The 24513-nt window shown below is 39.8% G+C and overlaps 1 protein-coding gene across 5 annotated transcripts in view; it reads left to right on the forward strand.

The window, feature by feature from the left end:
- Window positions 1-20736, forward strand: part of SOX5 (SRY-box transcription factor 5) — a 288812-nt gene extending 268076 nt beyond the window's left edge. For 4 of the 5 annotated variants that reach the window (XM_089693351.1, XM_089693350.1, XM_089693353.1 and 1 more), the window contains 4 exons: window positions 5385-5493; window positions 7384-7557; window positions 13936-14152; window positions 16110-20736. In XM_089693351.1, the coding sequence (XP_089549477.1) occupies window positions 5385-5493; window positions 7384-7557; window positions 13936-14152; window positions 16110-16410 (801 nt within the window). In that variant the 3' untranslated portion in view covers window positions 16411-20736. The remainder of the gene's footprint in view (window positions 1-5384; window positions 5494-7383; window positions 7558-13935; window positions 14153-16109) is intronic. The other variant, XM_089693352.1, reaches the window with a different exon arrangement.
- Window positions 20737-24513: the final 3777 nt, after the last annotated feature.

Consider the following 24513-nt stretch of genomic DNA (forward strand, 5'->3'; position numbering starts at 1 on the left):
ATACGAAGAACACCGCCATGTACAATTTTAGATGTTTCCCTGAGTCGGAGGCTGGCTTCCTTCATCGGCTTCTTGCTCCCGTGCGTTTACAGCTGTGTGCCTCCGATGGGCAGTAGACCTATTTTCACAGATGGTCAGTAAAGTACGTCGCAGCCCTGTCGCTGTGCCTCGTTTTTCATCATGCCATAAGTTCCAACTAATGAGAGCCCACGCACGCCAGAGACTGATTATGTGTGAGCGTGCAGGTCTCGAGAATGATTTAATTTTATTTTTGTAATGACAGCAATGTAAAGATATAAGCAGCAGCCCAGCAATAACTTGTAGCAGAGGCTCAGTCACCACATTCATTTTATTTCCTGCCAGGACTTTAGTTACACTCCGGAGTTGTATTGACTCTTTCAGGTCAGGGCTGCCGAAACACACCAGAGGTCTGAGGAGTCCTCCTACCTCCAAATGCTGACTTGTAAAATCTCAGTGGTAACTAAAATAATAAAGATGTTTAGTACAAGTACATACTGTGTGCACAGTAAGAGTAATAAAGATGCAATGATTGCCATAGCTGGGAATCTTAGGTTTGTCATTTTTAACGTTGTTCATTCTATAGGTTCTGTACATGTTGTATTATACTATTTGATTGGGAAAATAAAGCAATAACAACATTTTATTTCTTTCCTTATTGGGAAAGGCTGGCCATAAATTATACAATTTTCTCGTACAATTTCTGTACAATCTCCTTTAGGTTTACCTTCAACTATGTAGTGCAAGGGCCTACCTAATTGGATATAAATTGAAAGTGTTGTTTAGGTATGACCTCTTCTTATTTATATGGTTTTTGGTAAATCTAAAGGAAAAATGTACAAAAAAATTGTATAATGTATGGCCAGCTAAAGATGTACACTACACATACTTTCATTATTATGTATTTATATAACTCTGACATATTCCATAGTGCTGTACAGAGATCACTGAGCCAGTCACATCAGTCTCTGCACCAGAAAAGATTACCATCACTATGATCACACATTTGTATTATTATTATACATTTATATATCTCTGACATATTCCACAGTGCTGTACAGAGAACACTGAGCCAGTCATCAGTCTCTGCACCAGAGGAGCTTACACTCTAATGTCTCCACCACAGTCACACATTTGTATTATTATTATTATACATTTATATATCTCTGACATATTCCACAGTGCTGTACAGAGAACACTGAGCCAGTCACATCACTCTGCACCAGAGGAGCTTACACTCTAATGTCCCCACCACAGTCACACACTATTATTATTATACATTTATATATCTCTGACATATTCCATAGTGCTGTACAGAGAGCACTGAGACAGTCACATCAGTCTCTGCACCAGAGAAGATTACCATCACTATGATCATAAATGTTTATTATTCTTTAATAACACAAAATGGTTGTAGTTCTGTAGTTAATGTTGAGGGATTACTAGTCCCAGCATGGCCTAATATTAATTTATATAGTTCTGACATTTTCAGCAGTGTTGTACAAAGAACACTGAGCCAGTCGCATCAGTCTCTGCACCAGAAGAGCTTACCATCACTATGATGACACATTTTTATTTGTATTATTATTATACATTTGTATATCTCTGACATATTCCTCAGTGCTGTACAAAGAACACTGAGCCAGTCATATCTGCACCAGAGGAGCTTACACTCTAATGTCCCACCACAGTCACACACACATATTATTATTATGCATGTATATAGTGCTAACAGATTCCATAGTGCTGTACAGAGAATGCTGAGCCAGTCACATCTGCACCAGAGAAGCTTACACTCTAATGTCCCACCACAATCACACACCAACATTTTTATTATACATTTATATAGCGCTAACAGATTCCACAGTGCTGTACAGAGAACCAATCACATCAGTCTACACATCGTTATGATTATTATTACACTGTCAGGCGCTGTGGATGTTTTGATTTAGTAAGTCTGTAATCTAGTAAATTGTTTGCAATGGGGAAAAAGACACGTTGACTAATTAATAGGTTGTCTTTATGCATTATATAGCAGATCTCTGTCCTTGTAATGTGATAGTAGAGCACCCCTGCTGGTCAGATGAGGAAAATATTGAACTGCCCGTTTGACGGTACAGGATCTTCTGGCAAAGAGTGCAGCCAGCTGTGTGTGCAGTAATTGATGAAATTATAAATTGTGGGGAAAAAAAGACACATTATATAGACCCTTAAAAATGAATTTATATCATTTGGTAGTCATGTAAAAGTTTGTTTCCTCATCAAACTGTCTTGCTGCGGACAGACGGTCACTGTGCTCTTATTGCATGGACTTGTAGGACTGACACACACAGCACTGAGTACCTGGGCTTAGCTGCACAGGCCAACCACTTTTTGTAGAAATTCCATCCATATCTAGGGTCTCCACTACATACACTGTATAGTTGTCACCAGAAAATATCCAAAACCTTACAAATGACAAAAATTGGGGAGACATGATCGCCCGAAGTGCCCCACAGAAGCTAACACAGAGACCTCGCTCATCAGTAATTTAACGATGTATCTGGATACAGTGGGAGGATTATTGTCCTTTATCTGTGGAAGATTCCAGATACTGGGGAGGGGAGGGGGGTTAACACACTCCGTTGTGTCTTCATTCTGGAGTAATAAAAAGATAACTAATTAATCATTAAAACCTCAAAAGGTCTTTTCATCCTCTCTGGTGGTCTGTCGTCTGCACAGCTTTTACTGGAATAATAGAAAGTTATAAAAGCGCCATCGGGGAAGAGGGAAGCGGAGAGCGAGAGCGTACAATATGTTTCATTTCACTCCTCCGATGACTTTTGTCTTGGAGGAGAGGAGCGCAGAAGGTACAAGTCTTGGCGGCCATATCTGCCGCTCTTTGAAGAGAGTTCTAAACGCATCAGAGAGGCAGTTCAGCAAAGTTCTGCACATAGAATGGTGGAGTGCCTTCGTAAAGGTTTGTTCTACCCAGAACAATGTTACCTGCTTAGCGTCAGCATGAAGATGTTTGAGCACCTTATATGAAGGAGTCTGTTGATTTATAAGTGAATACTAGTGAACATATTTCTGAAGGATCTGACAAACACAAGTCAGTATTTGATAACGATTACTATATTAACAGAAAAGTAAATAGAAACATAAAATGTGCAAACGTTTGGGCATTACAGTTTGTGGAAACTACAGCCCCAAATATTTCCTGTAGCATAGAAGTCTTCTATTCTCACTTTTTTTGTTTTGCTTTTAGGACTCTTTCCTGCAGCTGATTGTAGTGCGCTGCACAGTTCAGAACTGCCCACAGATTTTCAGTGATTGATAGCAAAATATACAACTATACAGTCTTTTTGCATTACAATGTTCCCAAATATGGCATGTTACATGTGGGAGGGGCAGAGACACAAAACTACTAGGGCGAACATTCCACCACTGTTGGAGGGGCGAAGACACAAACTACTGCAGGAAATCTCACCATTGTGGGAGGGGCAAAGACACAATCTACTGCAGGAAATCTCACCATTGTGGGAGGGGCAGAGAGACAAACTACTGCAGGAATTTTAACCATTGTGGGAGGGGCAGAGACACAAAATACTGCAGGAAATCTCACCATTGTGGGAGGGGCAGAGACACAAACTACTGCAGGAAATCTCACCATTGTGGGAGGAGCAGAGACAAAACCTACTGCAGGAAATCCCACCATTGTGGGAGGGGCAGAGAAACAAACTACTGCAGGAAATCTCACCATTGTGGGAGGGGCAAAGACACAATCTACTGCAGGAAATCTCACCATTGTGGGAGGTGCAGAGACACAATCTACTGCAGGAAATCTCACCATTGTGGGAGGTGCAGAGACACAAACTACTGCAGGAAATCTCACCATAACTACTGCGGGAAATCTCACCATAACTACTGCGGGAAATCTCACCATTGTGGGAGGGGCAGAGACACAAACTACTGCAGGCAATCTCACCATTGTGGGAGGGGCAGAGACACAATCTACTGCAGGAAATCTCACCATTGTGGGAGGGGCAGAGACACAAACTACTGCAGGCAATCTCACCATTTTGGGAGGGGCAGAGACACAAACTACTGCAGGGAAATCTCACCATTGTGGGAGGGGCAGAGACACAAACTACTGCAGGGAAATCTCACCATTGTGGGAGGGGCAGAGACACAAACTACTGCAGGGAAATCTCACCATTGTGGGAGGTGCAGAGACACAAATCACTGCAGAGAAATCCCACCATATGGGAGGGGCAGAGACAATCTAATGCTGGCAATTCTCGCCTTGGGGGGGAGGGGCAGGGACACAAACTATTCCAGGAAATATCATCTTGTGGTTACTCTCCTAGATATCAATGTTTTGGATGATTTCCTGTTCCTAGCATTATTTTCTCATGTCTGGGCTGACTGGTGCAGTTTTCCTGCAATGTGTTATGCGAGACCTCCAACCCTCCCTGTAGCGACACATCACATCATACATTTCCGCCTTCTGATCTGTAACAGCTGGTGGCTCTGCTGAGCTGCTGCCACAATATCAGAAATATTTGCTTGTGATTTCATAGTGGGCGTCCTGAACCACCCATAACTAATTAGTGATCTTTATGCTGAATCTGCCTGCCAATTACAAGACATTAAACAGATTTTATTGGCTTTCGGATCGGTGTCTAAATCAGCGTGACACAATTAATTTCTTGGATGACATATGACTCAATGATGGGTGTCCTTCATTATACCTGGAGGCCCTCGAAGTTTCTTCAAGAGATAGAAAGACAGATTGTAACAATATGATTCATCATTCTCCACCATAGTGAACAATGTTGGCGTCTGTTTAACTGAATATGGAGGACATGTCAAACAGTCTTCACTTCCTAAAGCTGTAGACTGTAGTCCTGGCATTTAATATGATTGGGGTCCACATGGACTTTTAAGAGTGCCTGAGATGTGGGAAATTCAAAGAGTTATTATACCTTTCATCCCACCTCCTTCTGTGCACCTCACTGCAGTCAGTCTGAGTAATACTAAAATAGATGACACCCGGTACCCTTTGATTCCTTAGTAATGTGTATCTTCATTACCACTGGATGGTGCTGTACATATAGAAGTTTATGATCTGTAGTACAAATAGGATGCAGGAATGTTGGAATTTGCATAAAAAAACCCATCAAACATAAGCTATGACTCATAAGCTGACTACTAATTGTTCCGGTTGTTAGGTTTTCTGATCAATTACTGTGCTGGGTGCTGGAAGTCCTACCTGATACTGGGCACATGGACATTTCTGTGGGCTAAGATTACAATTCAGTTTTTTTGTTTTGTATTCTTTATTTTATAATACCTACAGTATTTATTTTATTCTCACCCTGCAGGACAAGCCTTCCCTAGATTGTCTGTCCCAGCAGATGGCGGTCAAGCAAAACGACGATGGAAAGTTCAGCCACAGCATGATGGATTTTAATTTGAGCGGAGACTCTGATGGTAAGTACTGGCTTTAACATGCTGATAATGGTGGCGATCATTCACACTGAACACTGGATTTCTCGTTCGTCTGTTGATAATGCTGCCTAAATGAGTTTATCCACAATCATTCAGAAGCAGTCACCTCCACACAGATTGGACAGTCACGCATACAAGGACCAACAAACAAAAAAACCTACAATTAGCAGCAGAAATAAAAAAAAAATGACATTACAGCACCAGAAGAGTATGGCTGTGGGTATATAGGCGGGTTGGGGTATTTGGGGAGGCTTAAATTATGACAGCTGGCACCAGCTCAAGGGTCACTTTGGTTTAAATGTAACATTTTTTTAAAAGTTTTATCTTGTCCCTACGTTGACACATGTGGGCTGGAAATTTGTGCATATTCCCGACTAGCAGAGAAAAAGCAGTGCACTTTTGCAGACATGTGGGGGTACCAATCATTATTAACGGCACACCCATGCATCTGCAAATGTGCCACATTTTAGTATACAATAAACTGGTGCTCGATGTGGTGCATTTCCAGAAAAAGGTCAGGGACTTCTTTTTCCACATTTTTGCGGGTAGAGCAGCCAACTGAAATGAACAGACTACCTAAACGCAGAACGAGACTTGCAATAGTGTGAACTTAGGCTCCAGATAACAAAGTAACATATACATTGTTTATGGGGGACAAACTAGGCTTATTTTTTAGCAGTATTGTTTGTAAAAAAAATTTTTATGGTATTTATAGGAGTGAAAAAGATTTTATTTTTTGATCATTGTTAGAAAAAAAAAAGTTTTACTTTAAAATAGTATACATCTTATTCTATAATTTTCCCCATTTGAAATGACAATAAAACAATGTTTCTGGTACAAAGCAGTTATTTGCAAATTTCAAAATTACATTACTTTTTTTTTTTTTCCCGTCTTGCACATTTTCTTTTTAAGCGACACTAAAACAAACAAAATGAATGAATATGAAAAAAAAATATAAATGGTAAAAAGAAAAACAGAGATAATAAAACAAATATAAATAAATGACAGAAAAAAGGAGGAAAAGCAGTTAAATAGGACAGATTAGGGTTAATTAGCAGTTAAATAACTAATTTTTTTAATCCTTTTTTTTGTTTTATAAATTACAATTTTTATTAAACTTTTTCAAAGCATACAGCACATTGTGTAATATTCTACATGCAAAAGAAGGATCACAAAACCGTACCATTAGAAAATCCAGAATCCATTTTCCAGAACCAAGTCAAAAAGCTATATACTCGCTGTGCAAGGATAGTAGGGCTATGATCATCTTTATCAGTAAATACAACATTACACTTCAGCAGCAAAGTAATGCAGAATAAAGCTTGTCCACTGAAAGGACTGCTATTTCAGACCAGGTAAGGGAGGGCCCAGACATATAGTCGACATGCAAATAGCACCTATGTCTCAGGCCTAACCATAAGGGTTTTTATGTTCTTTCTTTTTTTTTTTTTTTAGGCTTTAGCTATATGCAGATTACACCTGAAATAATAAATACATTTTACATTGTTACAATCTATTTACTCAATGACACTTGAGTAAATAGTGACTATCTGAAAATGTCACTTTGCACAGAAGTGGCTTCATTTTGACAGCCGCCCCTGCTGTGTAATACAGAGCAACTGTCACTAATGGGGGGGGCTGGGCACAAGTGGATGCGTCCTGAACACTCTGAGGTTAAATAAACCCCAGACGGTATCAGCCGTACTGCCCTACCCCTAATCCTGTACTCCTTTTCTCATCCTTAGTAATATGTATATTGTATGCATGCGGTATATGTATAATGTACTACTGTGGAAGAGCCACAGATTCCTGACATGAACAACCTTTTTGCCAAGAACACCTCCTAACTCTCCTCTTATTGCCCTTTTTCAGGAAGTGCTGGCGTGTCTGAGTCCCGGATATATCGAGAGTCCCGGGGCCGTGGGAGCAGTGAGCCACATATCAAACGTCCGATGAATGCCTTCATGGTGTGGGCGAAGGACGAGCGGAGGAAAATTCTCCAGGCTTTCCCTGACATGCACAATTCAAATATTAGCAAAATACTAGGTATGGTCACATTGAGGATGCCGAATACTGTGTGTGACATTGTGTCACCAATCTGATATATTTAAAAAGCTGATATGGTGTATAAAGCTGGACACACAGCAAGATTTAGTTTTTTTTCAGTTTAGTTAAATATATTGATATATGGTAAGGAGTTGGCCACTCCCAGCTTTTATGATGTATTGGCACATAGCATATGTTAATGTATAAAATGCTGCTGAAGGAAATGGTACAAGAAATCAGTGAAGTGTTGGTGCTATCCAGGAAATTTTATCTCTATGACATAAAAAAAATGCTGGCAACTACAGGGGCGTAGCTTGTGGGGCAGATGGTAAATGCCAGGGTGTATGCTTGGGCAGTTAGGAGGCAGCCCAGGCCTTTTGAGTACAAAAACATGATTACTGTTTAATTGGAGTGTGTCCGTAAAGTGCAAATTCAGTCACAATGTATGGATAGAGTGGGGGAGGATTAGAAACCTTGTTGGTCTTCTGCTGCTATCCAGGGCTCATTCTAGATATTCCCCCACCTCCCCTCCGACGTAGTGACAATGGGTTCAGCAGACATGGAGTGAAAAAATTATGGGTCATCAGTTAAGTAGGGGAAGGCTAGAACCCCTGTCAGATTTTTATTCCTGTGTCCTTGATGTAAATTTTTCTTCACTTCCTGTTTGCTGAAACCATTGTCTCCAGCATAGGAAGTCTCTCCAAAGCAGCCTCAGATAGAAATGAAAAACAAAAAAAAAAAGTTTGGGCCAAACTGAATTTTTTACTTTAAATGCTGCTTCATGCATTAATCTGTCAGATTTTTTATTTTATTAGCTATAAAGGAGAAATGTAAGAGATAATTTGATGTAAATAACTGCTGCAATGGGGTTGATTTACTAAAATTGGAGAGTGCAGATCTACATAGAAGCCAATCAGTTTCCAGGTATTTTTTGGCAAAGCGTAACTGAACAAGTTGAAGTTAGAAGCTGATTGGCTACCATGCACAGCTGCACCAGATTTTGCACTCTCCTGTTTTAGTAAATCAACCACATTGTATTAAATCTGAACAAACTGAACATTCAAGTCAGTGTGCAACACCAAACTGCTCCATCATATCATGAATCTGCTCCCTTGTATCATAAATCTGCTTCATGGTATCATGAATCTGTTACATTGTATCACTGCAAAGCATGCCAACTGTGTACAAGATGGTGGCATCTGCCCATATGTCACCCTGGTGGAGTTGAGGGCGTCCTTTGTCTCCATTCATACCTTATAGACACATTCTCTTTAAAACAGACACTTGAGCTTAGCTGACATTTCTATGTCTCCTGAGAGCGACGCTGACATTTTAAAGGGTTTCGAGTGTTTTATACGACGGCAAGGTCTGGTCTTAATCAGTCGTTCCCCTGAAATTGTTAACAGAAGGAATCGCCTCTGACTGTTTGGCCCGGGATCAGGAGCGTGCGCACACATCTTTCTTCCATTATTCATACAGTAGTTCACAGACGACGTGCAAATTCATTGCAGATCACGTTAAAAAAAATATGACAGACTTCTCTGCCCCGGAAACTTGACTTTGATCTGCTCTGTTTCCAAACAACAGAGAGCAAAAGAAACAAGAAAGACACAGCAAGTGCTAAAAGGAGGAAATATTATATTATTAAACATTTAAATATATCTCTGACATATTCTGCAGTGTTGTACAGCTAATACGGAGTCATTCGCATCAGTCCGTGCACCAGACGAGCTTACTTTGTAATGTCCCATCACAGTCACACACTATTATAATTATACATTTATATAGCTCTGACATATTCTGCAGGGCTGTACAGAGAACACTGAGCCAGTCACATCAGTCTCTGCACCAGAGGAGCTTACACTCTAATGTCCCCACCACAGTCACACACTATTATTATTATACATTTATATATCTCTGACATATTCTGCAGGGCTGTACAGAGAACACTGAGCCAGTCACATCAGTCTCTGCACCAGAGGAGCTTACACTCTAATGTCCCTCTTCACAGTATTTTAGATTTTGCAATCAACATACATGTGACTGTCTAGTTGGTCAGATTTGTGGGGGGGTTTTTTCTCTGTGTGATTAGTTGGAAGATTCCCTTTGTGTCTTTTATGGTGTCAGGCACAAAAGAGGAATCGGTGCTCAGGTTTGACAGAGCGTATGTTTGAAGTCTGACTTACACATTGTCAGCTCTCATTATCTGACAGGTCTGGCCCGGCAGACCACATCTGTCTGGGTTTGTAGTGAAATGATTTGATTGCAACACGCACAGTCACTGTTGTAGATGCTCAGTATCTGTGTCACAACAGTGCCTGCTCTGTATTAGACAGCTTTCTCAATCCATGCAACACATTCACGTACTTTGCCCATAAAAAATGTATGTCTTCGATTGCTTGTTTTTGGACAACACAGACTGGTTTTATCAAAGAGCTTTGAATATGTACGTGTAGTTATTTTATGTTTTAAATTGCTAGATGATCCCCAAGTTTAGAAGAGATTAGTCTCTAAATTGCTGATAATTTACTTGCACACAATGAATAGATTTGTAAAATAAGGGTGCAGGTCACCCCCAGAGATTTGCTACTACCAGAGGAAAGGAGCCCTGTACTCAGGCTGAGCACCTAATCCATCCTTAAGGGGACCTCTGGACCCAGCAGATTCCTATCATTTCCCAAGGCTTGATGTCTACACCATAGAAGGAAGTTTACCTATCTATCCCGCCTACCCACAGTTACCTTGGTGGTTATTATATTACATGCGCATTACCTATGCGCTTCCGGTGAGTGCGCACTTTAATTATTGGCTGGTGTCACAAGTCTATCTGCTGCTGGTTTCACTACCCTTGGATTTATTATTTGAACTATACTAGCGGACTAATTTATACATTTCTATTGGTTATCCGTTTATCATATATTTATCATATATTTAGCGCTGCACCCTTATTTTACTGATTTATCTGAAGGTTTTATCTTGGTACCTTTTTGGTGTTTTAGCAGCTATTTTGTAAAGGAGCGCTCACTATCTTTACAATTTAAACAATGAATAGATTTGGTTGTCCAGCAACTGTACAAATATAAAACGTGTATTTTAAAATATTAACAAACAAAATAATATTGGCTCATCTGATACCTCATCTGGTGGTCACCTTCTGCAGCAAAGTTTTCTTTGTCTCCTGCTTCCCTCTTTTACTTGTTTATTAAAGTACAGGGTGTCATCAGGACAGGAAGTGGGAGGAGATCTTTGTAATGGGGACATAGACAGCAAATTAATCTTGATATTGGTGCCAGTCCACCTCCAGTCACCCAAACATATTTGCTGGAACTTTAGCATAATTAAAAAGCAAACATTTATCATTTTGCAGCTTATTTTATTTATTTAAGGTACTTATATAGCGCCATCAATTTACACAGCACTTTACATATATATTGTACATTCACATCAGTCCCTAATCCTCAAGTGGTGTACAATCTATGGTCCCTAACTTGCATTCATACATACACAAATTAGGGACAATTTAGACAGGAGCCAATTAACATACCAGCATGTCTTTGAAGTGTGGGAGGAAACTGGAGTACCTGGAGGAAACCCACGCAAGCACAGGGAGAACATGCAAACTCCAGGCAGGTGGTGCCATGGCTGGAATTCGAACCGGCAACCCTAGTACTGCCAGGCGGAAATGCTAACCATTTAGCCACTGTGCTGCCCCAGCTTACCTTTAGATGTGACTGCTGCATTCATTTTTCTTTTATAGGCTTTCTTTTTTATGTTCTTCCGGTGATCTGGCCAGTAAGTCTGTTGTTTTTAAAAAGAGCAAGCTCTCATACAGAAGTATGGACTTTGCAGGACACTAATACCAACATTTGCGGAAAAAAAAAAAAAAATATATATATATATAGTGAAGGAAATAAGTATTTGATCCCCTGCTGATTTTGAATGTTTGCCACTCACAAAGAAATGATCAGTCTAAAAATCGGATGGTAGGTGTATTGTAATTGAGACAGAATAGCAACAAAAAATTCAAAAGAAATGCATGTTTAACAAATTATGCACTGATTTGCATGTTCATGAGGGAAATAAGTATTTGACCCCCTTCACAAAACATGACTTAGTACTTGGTAGCAAATCCCTTGTTGGCAATCACAGAGGTCAGACGTTTCCTGTAGTTGGCCACCAGGTTTACACACATCTCAGGAGGGATTTTGGCCCACTCCTCTTGGCAGATCCTCTCCAAGTCATTAAGGTTTGGTGGCTGACGTTTGGCAACTTGAACTTTCAGCTCCCTCCACAGATTTTCAATAGAATTAAGGTCTGGAGACTGGCTAGTCCACTCCAGGACCTTAACGTGCTTCTTTTTGAGCCATTCCTTTGTTGCCTTGGCCGTGTGTTTTGGATCATTGTCATGCTGGAACACCCATCCACGACCCATTTTCAATGCCCTGGCTGAGGGAAGAAGGTTCTCACCCAAGATTTGACGGTACATTGCCACGTCCATCGTCCCTTTGATGCGGTGCAGTTGTCCTGTCCCCTCAGCAGAAAAACACCTGCAAAGCAGAATGTTTACACCACCATGTTTGACAGTTGGGATGGTGTTCTTGGGGTCATAGGCAGCATTCCTCCTCCTCCAAAGGGACAAGATTGTAGACCTACACAAGGCTGGACTGGGCTACCACACTATCGCCAAGCAGCTTGGTGAGAAGGTGACAACAGTTGGTGCAATCACTCACAAATGGAAGAAACACAAAACAACTGTCAGTCTCCCTAGGTTGGGTGCACCATGCAAGATCTCACTTCGTGGAGTGTCGGTGATCATGAGAACAGTGAGAAATCATCCCAGAACAACATGTGAGGATCTTGTCAATGATCTCCAGGCAGCTGGGACCCCAGTCACCAAGAAAACAATTGGTAACACACTATGCCGACAAGGATTGAAATCCTGCAGTGTCCGCAAGGTCCCTCTGCTCAAGAAAGCACATGTCCAGGCCCGTCTGAAGTTTGCCACTGAACATCTGAATGATGCAGAGGAGGACTGGTTGAAAGTGTTGTGGTCAGATGAGACCAAAATTGAGCTCTTTGGCATCAACTCAACTCGCTATGTTTGGAGGAGGAGGAATGCTGCCTATGACCCCAAGAACACCATCCCAACTGTCAAACATGGTGGTGGAAACATTCTGCTTTGCGGGTGTTTTTCTGCTAAGGGGACAGGACAACTGCACCGCATCAAAGGGATGATGGACGGGGCAATGTACCGTCAAATCTTGGGTGAGAACCTTTTATCCTCAGCCAGGGCATTGAAAATGGGTTATGGATGGGTGTTCCAGCATCACAATGACCCAAAACACAAAGCCAAGGCAACAAGGGAGTGGCTCAAGAAGAAGCACATTAAGGTCCTGGAGTGGACTAGCCAGTCTACAGACCTTAATCTGATTGAAAATTTGTGGAGGGAGCTCAAAGTTCCAGTTGCCAAACGTCAGTCACCAAACCTTAAAGACTTGGAGAGGATCTGCCAAGAGGAGTAGGCCAAAATCCCTCCTGAGATGTGAGCAAACCTGGTGGCCAACTACAGGAAACGTCTGACCTCTGTGATTGCCAACAAGGGATTTGCTACCAAGTACTAAGTCATGTTTTGTGAAGGGGGTCAAATACTTATTTCCGTCATGAACATGCAAATCAGTGCATAATTTGTTAGACATGCATTTCTTTTGAATTTTTTGTTGCTATTCTGTCTCTCAGTGTTACAATACACCTACCATTCGATTATTAGACTGATCATTTCTTTGTGAGTGGCAAACATCCAAAATCAGTAGGGGGTCAAATACTTATTTCCTTCACTGTACATAACAAAATAATTACGGAATATAAATTAAAATAAAAATCACACCAATCAAAAAAAAATGACTGAATATGAGCTGTTCTCATTTCTTAGATTGTTAAAATAGGTTTGTAAAATTTAGAAGGTGAACATAAACTCTACAACTCAAATTACTTTGTGTGGTTGTACAATCACTATATTCTGTAGGTGATAAAGAAGACGGTTAACATATATACTACAGAACCAACATATGAATAGAAATAAAAATGCTTTTCTTTAGTAGAGTAAGGGAGGGCTAGAGCCCCTTTCATATTTTTACTTTGGTCTGTGCCCTTGCTGCAGGTTTCCCCTCACTTTTGTCTGGTGAAACCGTTGTCACCGGGATAGGAAGTGGGTGGAAATCTCTTTAACGAAGTCCCTGATAGCAGTAAGCACAAATACGAGTTCCAGTCCTTTCTCAATCCAACGCTAAAAAAAAAAAAGGTTTGCCTGGATATACACTTTCAATCTGATTGTGTTTTGTATAGTCTGCTCTTTCATCATTTTTGTTATTATTTTCTCAGGGTCTCGCTGGAAAGCCATGACGAATCTGGAGAAGCAGCCTTACTATGAAGAACAAGCTCGACTCAGCAAGCAACACCTGGAGAAATACCCGGACTACAAATACAAGCCGCGGCCAAAACGCACCTGCTTAGTTGATGGTAAGAAGCTACGGATTGGCGAGTACAAGGCAATCATGCGCAGCCGCCGGCAAGAAATGAGACAGTATTTCAACGTAGGGTAAGTGGTTCTGCTTACCTCTGAGCAGAAACTAGGTTCTTTCTGTATCACTATGCAACAGGCGGAGTCAGGGGCGGACTGACCATTTGGAAACTCGGGCACTGCCCGAGGGCCCGGGGTCAGTAGGAGGCCCCATGAGATGCCCCTGGTACCTTTTTCATAGGCTTTTTTGAGCTTGGGCAAGAACACAGGGGCCCCATGATCCCCTATTGCCCGGGGGCCCCATGAGTTGTCAGTCCGCCCCTGGGCGGAGTGCATAAACCAAATGCTCACACCATGCAAAATCTACATGCCATCCCTAGAATGCAGAGTACCTACACCAAGTCTCCAAATTTTTTTGGCAGCACAGTGGCTTAGTGATTAGCCTTCTTGCCTTGGGGACAAGGACAATACCTGCATAGAGATTGCATGCTCTCACTGTAGGTGCTTGGGTTTCTTCTGGGTATTCTGGATTTCTCCCACTTGCCAAAGACTTGCCGGTAGATTAATTCCTGGTATGTTTACATGGGAGATAGGGACTTTAGATTGTAAACTGACGGAGGGCGAGGACTGATGTGAATGTACAGTAGCACTATATAAATACCTGTAATAATAATGACATTGTTATCCCCTTTGCTGTTCTTGCTGCTGGGAAATGAGCATATGGAGGATGTTGTGTGTATGTCAGTCTTCCATAGACTGGTGTAAAGAGATGTGTCTTTGGTTCCACTGTGACACCAAGCAAAATTTGAACTAGTTCCTGTACTGAAGTCAGAGTACGATGAGCCCTAGTGAGGCTGTTCCTAAACTATGGAATAGTAATATAGGTCCCTTAGTCAGCAAATGTAGAGTATATGAAGAAGACGAATGTTACAACAATGTTGCAGTTCACACTCAAGCTCCATTTATTAACATAAATGCCAACATGTTTCAGGGGTTACAAAAGTCTCTGCCTTTGTCAGGGTTTTGCAGTGATAAATCTGACCAGCCTTCAGTCTTCCACAGGCTCCTCTCCTGTACTGAAAGTGTTTACTTTGGTGATTTTGCTTCATACTGTGAGCTTCATACAATGTGCATCAGAAGCTGTAGCAAGTCTGATTGTGCCTGCCTCATTTCCTGGCTGGAGGACATCCAGCATCACCTATCTCTTTCTTTGTCAAACTCACTGTCCCTGCTCCGCCCTTCTCATTCATTGGATTTAAATCCTTTCAATCATGATTTTCAGCTTCACATATGGGTGTTATCCAGGGCAGTCTGCATGCAATTATAGCTTGCCTAGGAACACCCACACCTTCAGATTGACATCCACTCATCAAGAAATATTGATATTTATATTACTTCACCAAAGAACCAGAGTCTACTGCTTGAATCATGGCTGGGGGGTGTTGAGAGGAGTACTTAGGGAGGGCACTGTAATGTTTTCAGAAAACTATCTACAGCACCCTGCTGGCCCTTCTCACCAGCAATGATCTTCTTGCATTGCATAAAGAGGCGCAGAGACCCAGTAATGATTTTACTCAGTCTAAAATAAGGTATGAACTGAAAACTGAAATGTATTGAAATATTGATGAAGGGGGGGAGGGGGGAACTAGGGAAGGCAAAAGTTAAGCAGATTAAACTTCAAAAAGATATCAAAACACTAACAAGAGAAAAAACGAATGGGGCTTTTAAAGCACCATAACATATGAAAGTATAAAGATGCACATGAAAACACTAGATAAAATAGAAAATGTTTTATTGTAATTTTATAAAAAAAAAAACAAAACACAAAAGTGGTAAGAGAGATCAATTGGTCAGCCAAAATAGACACATGCATAATAAAGCATTATATTCTATATTATTTATTATTTTTGATCTTGAACTTTAAAAGGCTCCAGATCCATGAAAAAGAACTGATGATATGGAATAGATTTGTTTAGAAAACATAAAAAAGAAAAATGCATGCAGTCAAATTTTAACACGATCTCCCTTGTTCCAGACAACAAGCACAAATCCCCATCACTACAACGGGTGTGGTGTACCCCGGAGCCATCGCAATGGCGGGAATGCCATCACCTCACTTGCCATCAGAGCACTCAAGCGTCTCAAGCAGTCCAGAGCCCGGCATGCAGGTCATCCAAAGCACTTTCGGCATCAAAGGAGAGGAGCCCCACATCAAGGAGGAGATCCAAAACGATGACATGAACGGTGAAATATATGATGAGTACGATGAGGACGACGATCCAGACGCGGATTATGTCAGTGACAGTGAAAATCACAGTGCAGAACAAGCCAACTGATGCGGGGGGGGGAGTACGGCTTGAACTTTGAGAACTTAATAAGGCGCAACCCCGACTCGCCTTCATCAGTGGTGTGGAGCATGAGCTTTTTGGATACACTGACTGTTACTTTTAACTGTTCTAAATGCTGGGACTTTTAACTGACAAAAAAACTCTTGACCCAAAATGCACGGGGTTGGAAAAGTAAAATGAAAAACACAAAATACCACAGATTTTCCACCAAAAGAACGGGATAAGCTATGGGTAAACTAATGCCAGTAATCTAGCTGCTCAGCACTGACGTCTTACCCTTCAACTTTTTTTTTTTTTTTTTTTTTTCGTATATAAAAGACAAAAAAAAAAACAACAAAAACTTGGCTGTTTGTTCTACAATGTTCTAGAAAATCTCACTCAGGTACACAGTGCCAACAAGTGGCTTGTGAATGTGTTTTGTCGTTTTGTGCTAAAGTTTAAAGAGGAATACGTTTTTTTGTTTTTTGGGGGTTTTTTTGGTAACGCACCTGAAAAAAAAAAAAGATGCTCCTGGCTGGCTCCTCCTCCCCTTCCTTCATTGTTCTTGGCGTTGTGGGTGGATCCAAGGGACTGTCGTTGTGTGTGGATACCCGAATCTTTCCATCTGTACCATGGACATATTTCCTCATCTGTTGCATTTCTATTAGCAAGTGCCAAATTTGTAATGATGTTCTCAATTAGCCCATACTTTATTTTTTATTTCTTTCTGGTCTGTCTTAAGTTTAGGACAGTATTACTTCTTAGACAATCTCTTAAAGAACTGACAATTGACCAGCAGCTGGTAAAAAAGAAAAAAAAAAAAAAGTTTTTTAATATTTTATTTCAAACTGTAGTTGCAGTTCTCAGGTGATGGCAAGAGACTTAAAAAAAAAAAAAAACAGAGTGATAAAAAGAAATATTTTATGTATTTTGTGTGCGTGTGAGCGTGCCATGGTTCTTACCATGCTTAACGCGGGATGAAATCCCACATCCTAATTGTCACCAGACTTTAAGAAGCCTTTAATGAATATTTGCACTTGAGATAGTTGGAGAACAGGCGAAAATAAAGAAAATTACGTTTTGGGGAGAAAAAGTTTTTAAAATTTTAGTTTTTTTTTTTCTCTATACATATAAATATATATATATATATAGGACATAATTTTATTGTATCTAATTTGGCCACCAAGTTTACCATAGTTCCCTATTTTTCTTTCTAATGGTTTTAGATCCTAAGCTTGGTGCAAGGAAGCTATACTCCGCTGTACATTAGGAGAGTGGAAAGGTTTCAGGTGCTCAGATCGTGCCAAGACCTTAAATGGAAATTTAATTAGGAAATAAGTAGGCCCATTGTATACGTGTATGTATATGTAGGCCAGGAGTTATTTTACGGATTTCTTGTACTGCATCAAGTTTCCGAAGAATTTTTGTATTTTTTGGGATTACAGCCATTTTTTTTTTTTTTTTTAATTTTCTGTACGTGACAATTGCAGAGAAACAGAAGTTCCTGTATAGAACGCATAAATGCAATTGACATTTTTCACCTCACTGGAACTCAGTTAATGCTGTGCTGTCCTAGTACAAGTTTGCTGAGCAAACTTTTGCTATTGATGTTTTTGGTACACTTCTACTCCGTCCTCATTCAAAACTTTTCATAAATAGGGGAAATAAAGTTGCAGATTTAAAAAATCTCCCATAACAATAACATATGTTGCCATTTCAGTTTTTGCCTGCTGATTTCAAATTAAATTATGCAAATTAGTTTAAGCTGGTATTTGTTTGGACAAGCTTCCACTGGACAGGCTGGATGTGAAATACTGTCACCCCTTAGAACTGTTCAGCTATCTACGGCTTTATGTCAAGCTTATCCCTGACATAAAGACTTCTTTTGAGTCCCCCATGGAGAAATTTCTAGTATTGATGCATGTCAGTTATATATATATTTTTTCTGTTTGGCTTTTTTTTTTTTTTTTTTTTTTTTATTTGAGGACTGTATTTTTTTTTTTTCAATTTGAACTGCCTTTTCTTAGTAATGTAATTACATTAATTTTAATAATAATTTTGCTGGTTGGCTGTTCCCAGATTAGTAAGTTAAATGTAATTTATTTTATTACTTTTATTTTTTCATATTGTATTCTGTTATAATTTCAGCAGTGCAGAGGAAGAAAAGAACTGTCTAGATATATTAAAAAAAAACTGAACTATGTCTCTATTTTATAACTTTCTTAACTCCTCTTTTCCCCTACAAATATATATATATATCTATATATATATATATATAATAATCTATGTTCCCTTTTTTTGAGGCCAGGTGTTTTGGGATTTTTAACTCAAGAAGAACTTTTTCTAAAAAAAAAAATCTTCTCATGTCTGGTTTTATGTATTTCATTGCAGCGTTTGTCAGAAACATTTTTAGCACTGTATTTCAAAGGAAATGTAAATGGTATTTCTTTATGCCATTCTTCATATGTACAATGTGAACATTTTTATGAAACTGACCCTTTTTTTGTTCTAAAAAGGAAAAAAAAGTTAGCTCTGACTCAAAAGCTTGTTTCACATTTGCTGGACGTTTTAATTGCCATCATGTTAAATGTGCTCTGTTTGGATATGTGACTTTGGGCTACAAAAAATACTTTGTTTAAGCTCCAGGTAGATGCCACCAAGGCGGCCTCTGTGTAGGCCAAACATAACACACGCCAACGGTTATTTTTCTGCGCAGGGCCACATTTCTTGGCTTTCCTTGTTGATCCCTGTTATTCTTGGCCCCATTTTACCACATCTTGCCAAATGTTAATTTTGTAAGAAACTCTGCCAGGGAGACTGGCATAGAAAGAGCTGTGAACCCCAAACATTGATTTTCCACTCCTCTCTTTTCTTTTTTTAAAAAAAAGTCAACATTGCCCCAACTGTTGGTGATCAGTCATCGTATGACCATTTCACATTCTTGAAGAAACAGAGGTTATTTAACAGCCACAGCACTCACTGCGCCAATTTATGGCCATCTATGAACATAAAAAAAACATTAAAACTGCTTTCATAATATTGTATCAACTGTTCGCCCCGCATTCAATCTTTCTTCTGTTTTAGTATTGATATAAACTTACCCTTTATGCATGCTGGATTTTCGGTGGCGAGTCCTTAGCTACTTATTTTCGATCAACAAATTTATCCAATTGTTTTATTTTTTTATTTTTAAAGTCTGCCACCCAATTTTTCACATCGCATGACATTTTAAATTTAAAAAAATATTCCTTTCTCACTAGGATTATCAAAAAATAACCTGGTGGCAAAATCAACTCCGTGTTTTTGAAGTACTGAACTAACCATAATAAAGTAAAGATTTGTAAAAATCTAATGTTCAAATATAAATAACAATTTGCAGTTTTACCTCAAACATTATTTTCACTGGTTAAATTGTGTTTTCACAGTTTTATAAACCATTTAAACAAAAAAAAGTCACTTTATTTATACTATATGATGAATCACATACTTTTTTTTTTTTTTTTTAATACTTGCATGTTTTTAGTATACTCAAATCTCTTCTACAGTTGATTTGAATCCTGAAGTCTCTGCCTGCCTCCTATAAAAATTTTATGTGGATCACCTGATTTTTTTTTTTTGTTCTCTGGGAAGGGTGACGTTCATTTAAAAAGTAAAACGGTACAAAATTATCAATAAGCTGCAATATCAAGGGAAACCACCCCTCAACACACAACGGTTTATCAAGAAAAATAAACATTTCATGTATATCTGCTTACTCAGATAACACTTCATTTTTAGTCCTTATTTATGTTTTTTTACGTGCAAACTTACTTGGTGGGTGCATTGGAATATATATATATATATATATATATATATACACACACACATACATATACAATGTGCTCAGAAAAGCAAAAATCTTTCATATTGTACTTTATGTTTGCATTTTGGTTGCTGGCTGCACCATAAGTTTACCCAGCGTTTGGCTACCTTTTTTTTTGTTTTTTGTTTTAATTCTTTTTGGTGTAGAAGAGAAAAGATGAGACAATCAAATGCCTGGAGCTTAAAAGCAAAGTATGTGCAAGCAACCATCTCACTTGAAGTTAAATAAGAAAATAATTATGTAAATATAACATAGAGTAATAGATTTATATTTTGTTCATAACATATAGTGTAATATAAGTTGTATATTTTCATTTTTTGTTCTGTTTTTCAGTCATGCCACAATAATGGAAAAAAAAGAGGATTTATTGTACTCTTAAAAAAATGTGCGTTTTAAGACATCCTGTTTCTCCATTCCCCTTTTTCAGTATTACTGCCCTGCAAGGCACCAATAAAAGTGCGGATGTGTTCCTACCCCTCTGTGTCTGCCTCTTTCTCTGCCACGTGAAATGTGAAGCTGTTTTCCTGTCTCTCGCTGGATTCCTTCTGCGGACAACGAGCTGTTCAGAGCTTCGTGTTAACGCTGTCTCCACCTGGCGATGAATCCATAGTAACTCTGGAGTGTAGATGGGGGTGGGCAGATTTTTCCCTGGAAAAGTCCCTGCTGGTTTTCAGGATAAATCGTCTGACCTAAAACAAATTTTAAAAATCGTATTTTGCCTGTTAGTGTTACCTATTACTTTCTCCTAGCTAAATTGACTCTAAATGAAGAGAGCAGATGACAGAGCAAAGACAGCTGTCGCAATTTGATCTTCACAGATTTAAAACAGGTAATGCAAAAAATAAGACTGCAGTTTTGGGTGGATGCTTGCAGATTGAATCTCTTACCCATTTAGCCCTGGTTCACATATGTGCGTTCCTGCGGTCCACGTTTTGCGCAAGCACGAGAGCCCATTCATTTGAATGGACTCCCGTGCCCCGTGACATGCAGGCACAAAGTCCCTGCACTTCTTCTGAAAACGCAGCCCGCACGGAATCCTCGGTTCCCAGTACAGTTGCAATTTCCAGTGCGGGCAGCGTGCTATTAGGATTAATGGCAACTGGCCGCGGGTCCGCATTCTTCTGTGCGGGTGGTGCAGCTGTATGGGTTTTTGTGCGGATCCGCAGCGACACCACCCACACAGAAGAATGCAGACCCGTGGGCAGGTGCCATTAATTCTATTGGCATGCCGCCCACACTGGAAATCGCAACCGTACTGGGACGTGCGGGCTGCGTTTTCAGAAGAAGTGCAGGGACTTCCCTGTGTGTCACGGGGCATGGGAGTCCATTCAAATGAAGGGGCCATCGTGTTCGTGCAAAACCTGCGGACCGCAGGAACGCAGATATGTGAGCCAGGGCTAAAGCTGGCAATCTGCAAGGCAATTTACTGTTCATTTCCACTACTTATGAGCCACTGGGACTTGCACCCACTTTTGCAAGTAATCCTCAGAGACTAAGTAATTTAAAGTATTTGTCACAACACAATAAAATAATTATAGCCCTTATACTTAAATAAATGTATTTTAATACTAAAAATCCAAGGGAAATGTCTTATTTCTTTCCTATTACTGGTAATCATGTGTCCCCTCTTCTTCCCTCATGTCCGAGGGTGGCTGAGAAAGACTCAAAATACGCTTGGCAGCTTCCACTGATGTCACGGGACCCAGGAACTCTTTCTGTTTATTAAGATCTTTGAAGTGTCCTCAGGGTTTAGATGGGGGGACCCAGAGATGGTTGACACTCCTTGCCTAAGCAGTTTGACCAGAGGGCATGACAGTTGTAGCCCATCAACAGGCACACGGTGTGTAGGCACAGCATCCTGTAGTCCCATAGTAGAAAGAGGACACAAACTGACTGTGATGGGACAGATCTCCTTCTGTGCCTACTGCTAGTTGGAAGTAGGAATGACTGAGGAGGACTGGCAAGATCACCATGTATTTTCTGGGCAATCAAACTCTTAACAGAATTTACAGTGGGTCTAATAGAAGACAATGTAAAGCGCAAAACCACTCCCACCGCTCCAACCCCCGCCCCTGACTTTGATTATTAAGGTTCACATACATTTTTTAACACTTACAAGTTTAATTGATTGTGAAGTGGAAACTAGGCACACAACTGACACCTTTCCATAGAGTTATCAAAGATCAAATTGTAGTCAAAACAGGAAGAAGACTTTTTTTCTTTCTTTTCTACTACAGATTTGATAAGGAGAATTTGTATTCCATCTCCTTTTGGTTGACTGAAATCACCAGTCTAGGCCTTCGAATGCTTTGCAGTAGTGATAGAACATTCAATCAAATGTTTGATTGATCTAATAAAATGCCATGTATATGGGCAGATGAACTCCTGGATCTGTAGCCCCTACGGTGGCCGTGACGGGATCCCACTATCCCTGCTGAGTATATAGAAGCAGCAGGAGGGTTGAAGGTAGAAGACAAGTCCTAAAGCCTTAAATGGATTTCATTTTCAAGCATTCTTCTCAAACCAGCATACCATTTTGAGTGGACTGATCTTTTAAAGGGAAGAATGAGTGGGTTTTTTTTTTTAATTCTTTCAGGACTTGTATATTGAATATACTTTTTTCAGTTTTAATACTTGTAGGCAGAAGGTGACCAAAGCAAGGCTAGTTTAAGAAACAGGGTTTACTACTATGCTGTGAATTGACCTGCGAAGCAGCATATCAAATTACACATACAGCTGATTGATTTAAAAGGCATGTTCTTCCCAAACCCCTTCCCCCAGCCCCACCCAACCTCTGAGTTTTTTGTCTACAGTAAAAGTTAGCTAGCGCAGAATTTGCTATCCTCTGCACAGAGTAAGTTGAAAGCGCAAATTATTTGCAGAAAACAGATTTTGTCAACCCATTCAAATGGCCAAAAATATGTTTTTTTTTTTCCTGTGAAATCATTGTGGGCAAGGCTTAGGAATGTATTTAGAAGAAATTTGCATAGCAATTCATCCAATGAAAGTTCATGTGCATTCATTCTGTGTAAATGCTGCAAAATACCAAATGTTCCATTCCTGTACTGGACAAATGTTAAACTGAAAACACTGCATATGAATGATACTTGGCTCCATCTAATGGCCAAATGCAAAACTTTCTGTTTTCAATTTGTAAACAACATTTTAACCAGAGCAGGAATTAGCCTATTATCATTCTTTTTTTTTTTTTTTTTTTTTGCCACTTTCGGAAAGAATGAATGAACACACTTTCACATTGCTATTCAAATTTTGTATAAATGTGCCCCTTAATTTCGTTTAAAGGACTCTCTGTCCAGAAAAAAACTGCATCTGTCATTTAGTCTGATGTCCCCCCTCAGTTTACCATTAAAGGAAACGTTTACCTTTAGCCACTTGTGGACAGGCGGTCCGTGCAGCTAAAGCAACGCACTGGAACGTCACTGCCTGCTTCTGGGTTTAGGAAGCGCACATGTGCACTGGGGTGAGAAACAAAGAGATCTCTTAGTAAAAGCAGCACATAATACACACATTACACATTGGTAGGCATACATTTAACCCTCTGATTTCCCTAGATGGTAACCCCTTCCCAGCCAGTGTCCTTAGTAAAATGCCAGTGCATATTATTATCACTGTATTAGTGTCACTGGTGATGTCAGTAGCAGTTAGTATCAGATTGCCCGCCACACTATTGCAGTCCCATTATAAGTCGCTGATCACCGCAATTAGTAGTATATAAAAATTCCAGTATATATACTGTAGTTTGTAGACACTATAACTTTCACGCAAACCAATTAATATACACTTATTGAGGTTTTTTTGTTTTTTTTTAATCAAAGACATGTTGTGATCAAATACCACCAAAAGAAAGCTCCAGTTGTGTGAAAAATATATAAATTTTTGTTTAGGTACAGTGCAATCACCAGTTAAAGTAGTGCAGTGCCGTATAGCAAAAAATGGTCTGGTCATGAAGTGGGTAAAATCTTCCGGAGCTTTAAGTAGTTAAGGAAAAAAAGTAATAAAAAGACATACTTTGCAAGAATAAAAATGTGCATTTATTATTTTCCTACAGGAGCCTGTAAAGCATTGCTGCCAGTGGATTGTGTGTGCAATGTTAGGCTCCTGCACACTCCCTAAGCTGAAGGAAGAGTGAACACATTGATCAGTGCACTCCTAGTCCACTGACAACTGCAAGTCCATCTGCCAAGGTGGAAGATGGGACTTGTCATTTATTCATTCTCAGATCCCCCTGT

The sequence above is a fragment of the Staurois parvus genome, unplaced genomic scaffold (assembly GCF_062004578.1).
Source record: "Staurois parvus isolate SC_StPar_1 unplaced genomic scaffold, SC_StPar_1.0 ptg000628l, whole genome shotgun sequence".
NCBI lineage: Eukaryota > Metazoa > Chordata > Amphibia > Anura > Ranidae > Staurois > Staurois parvus.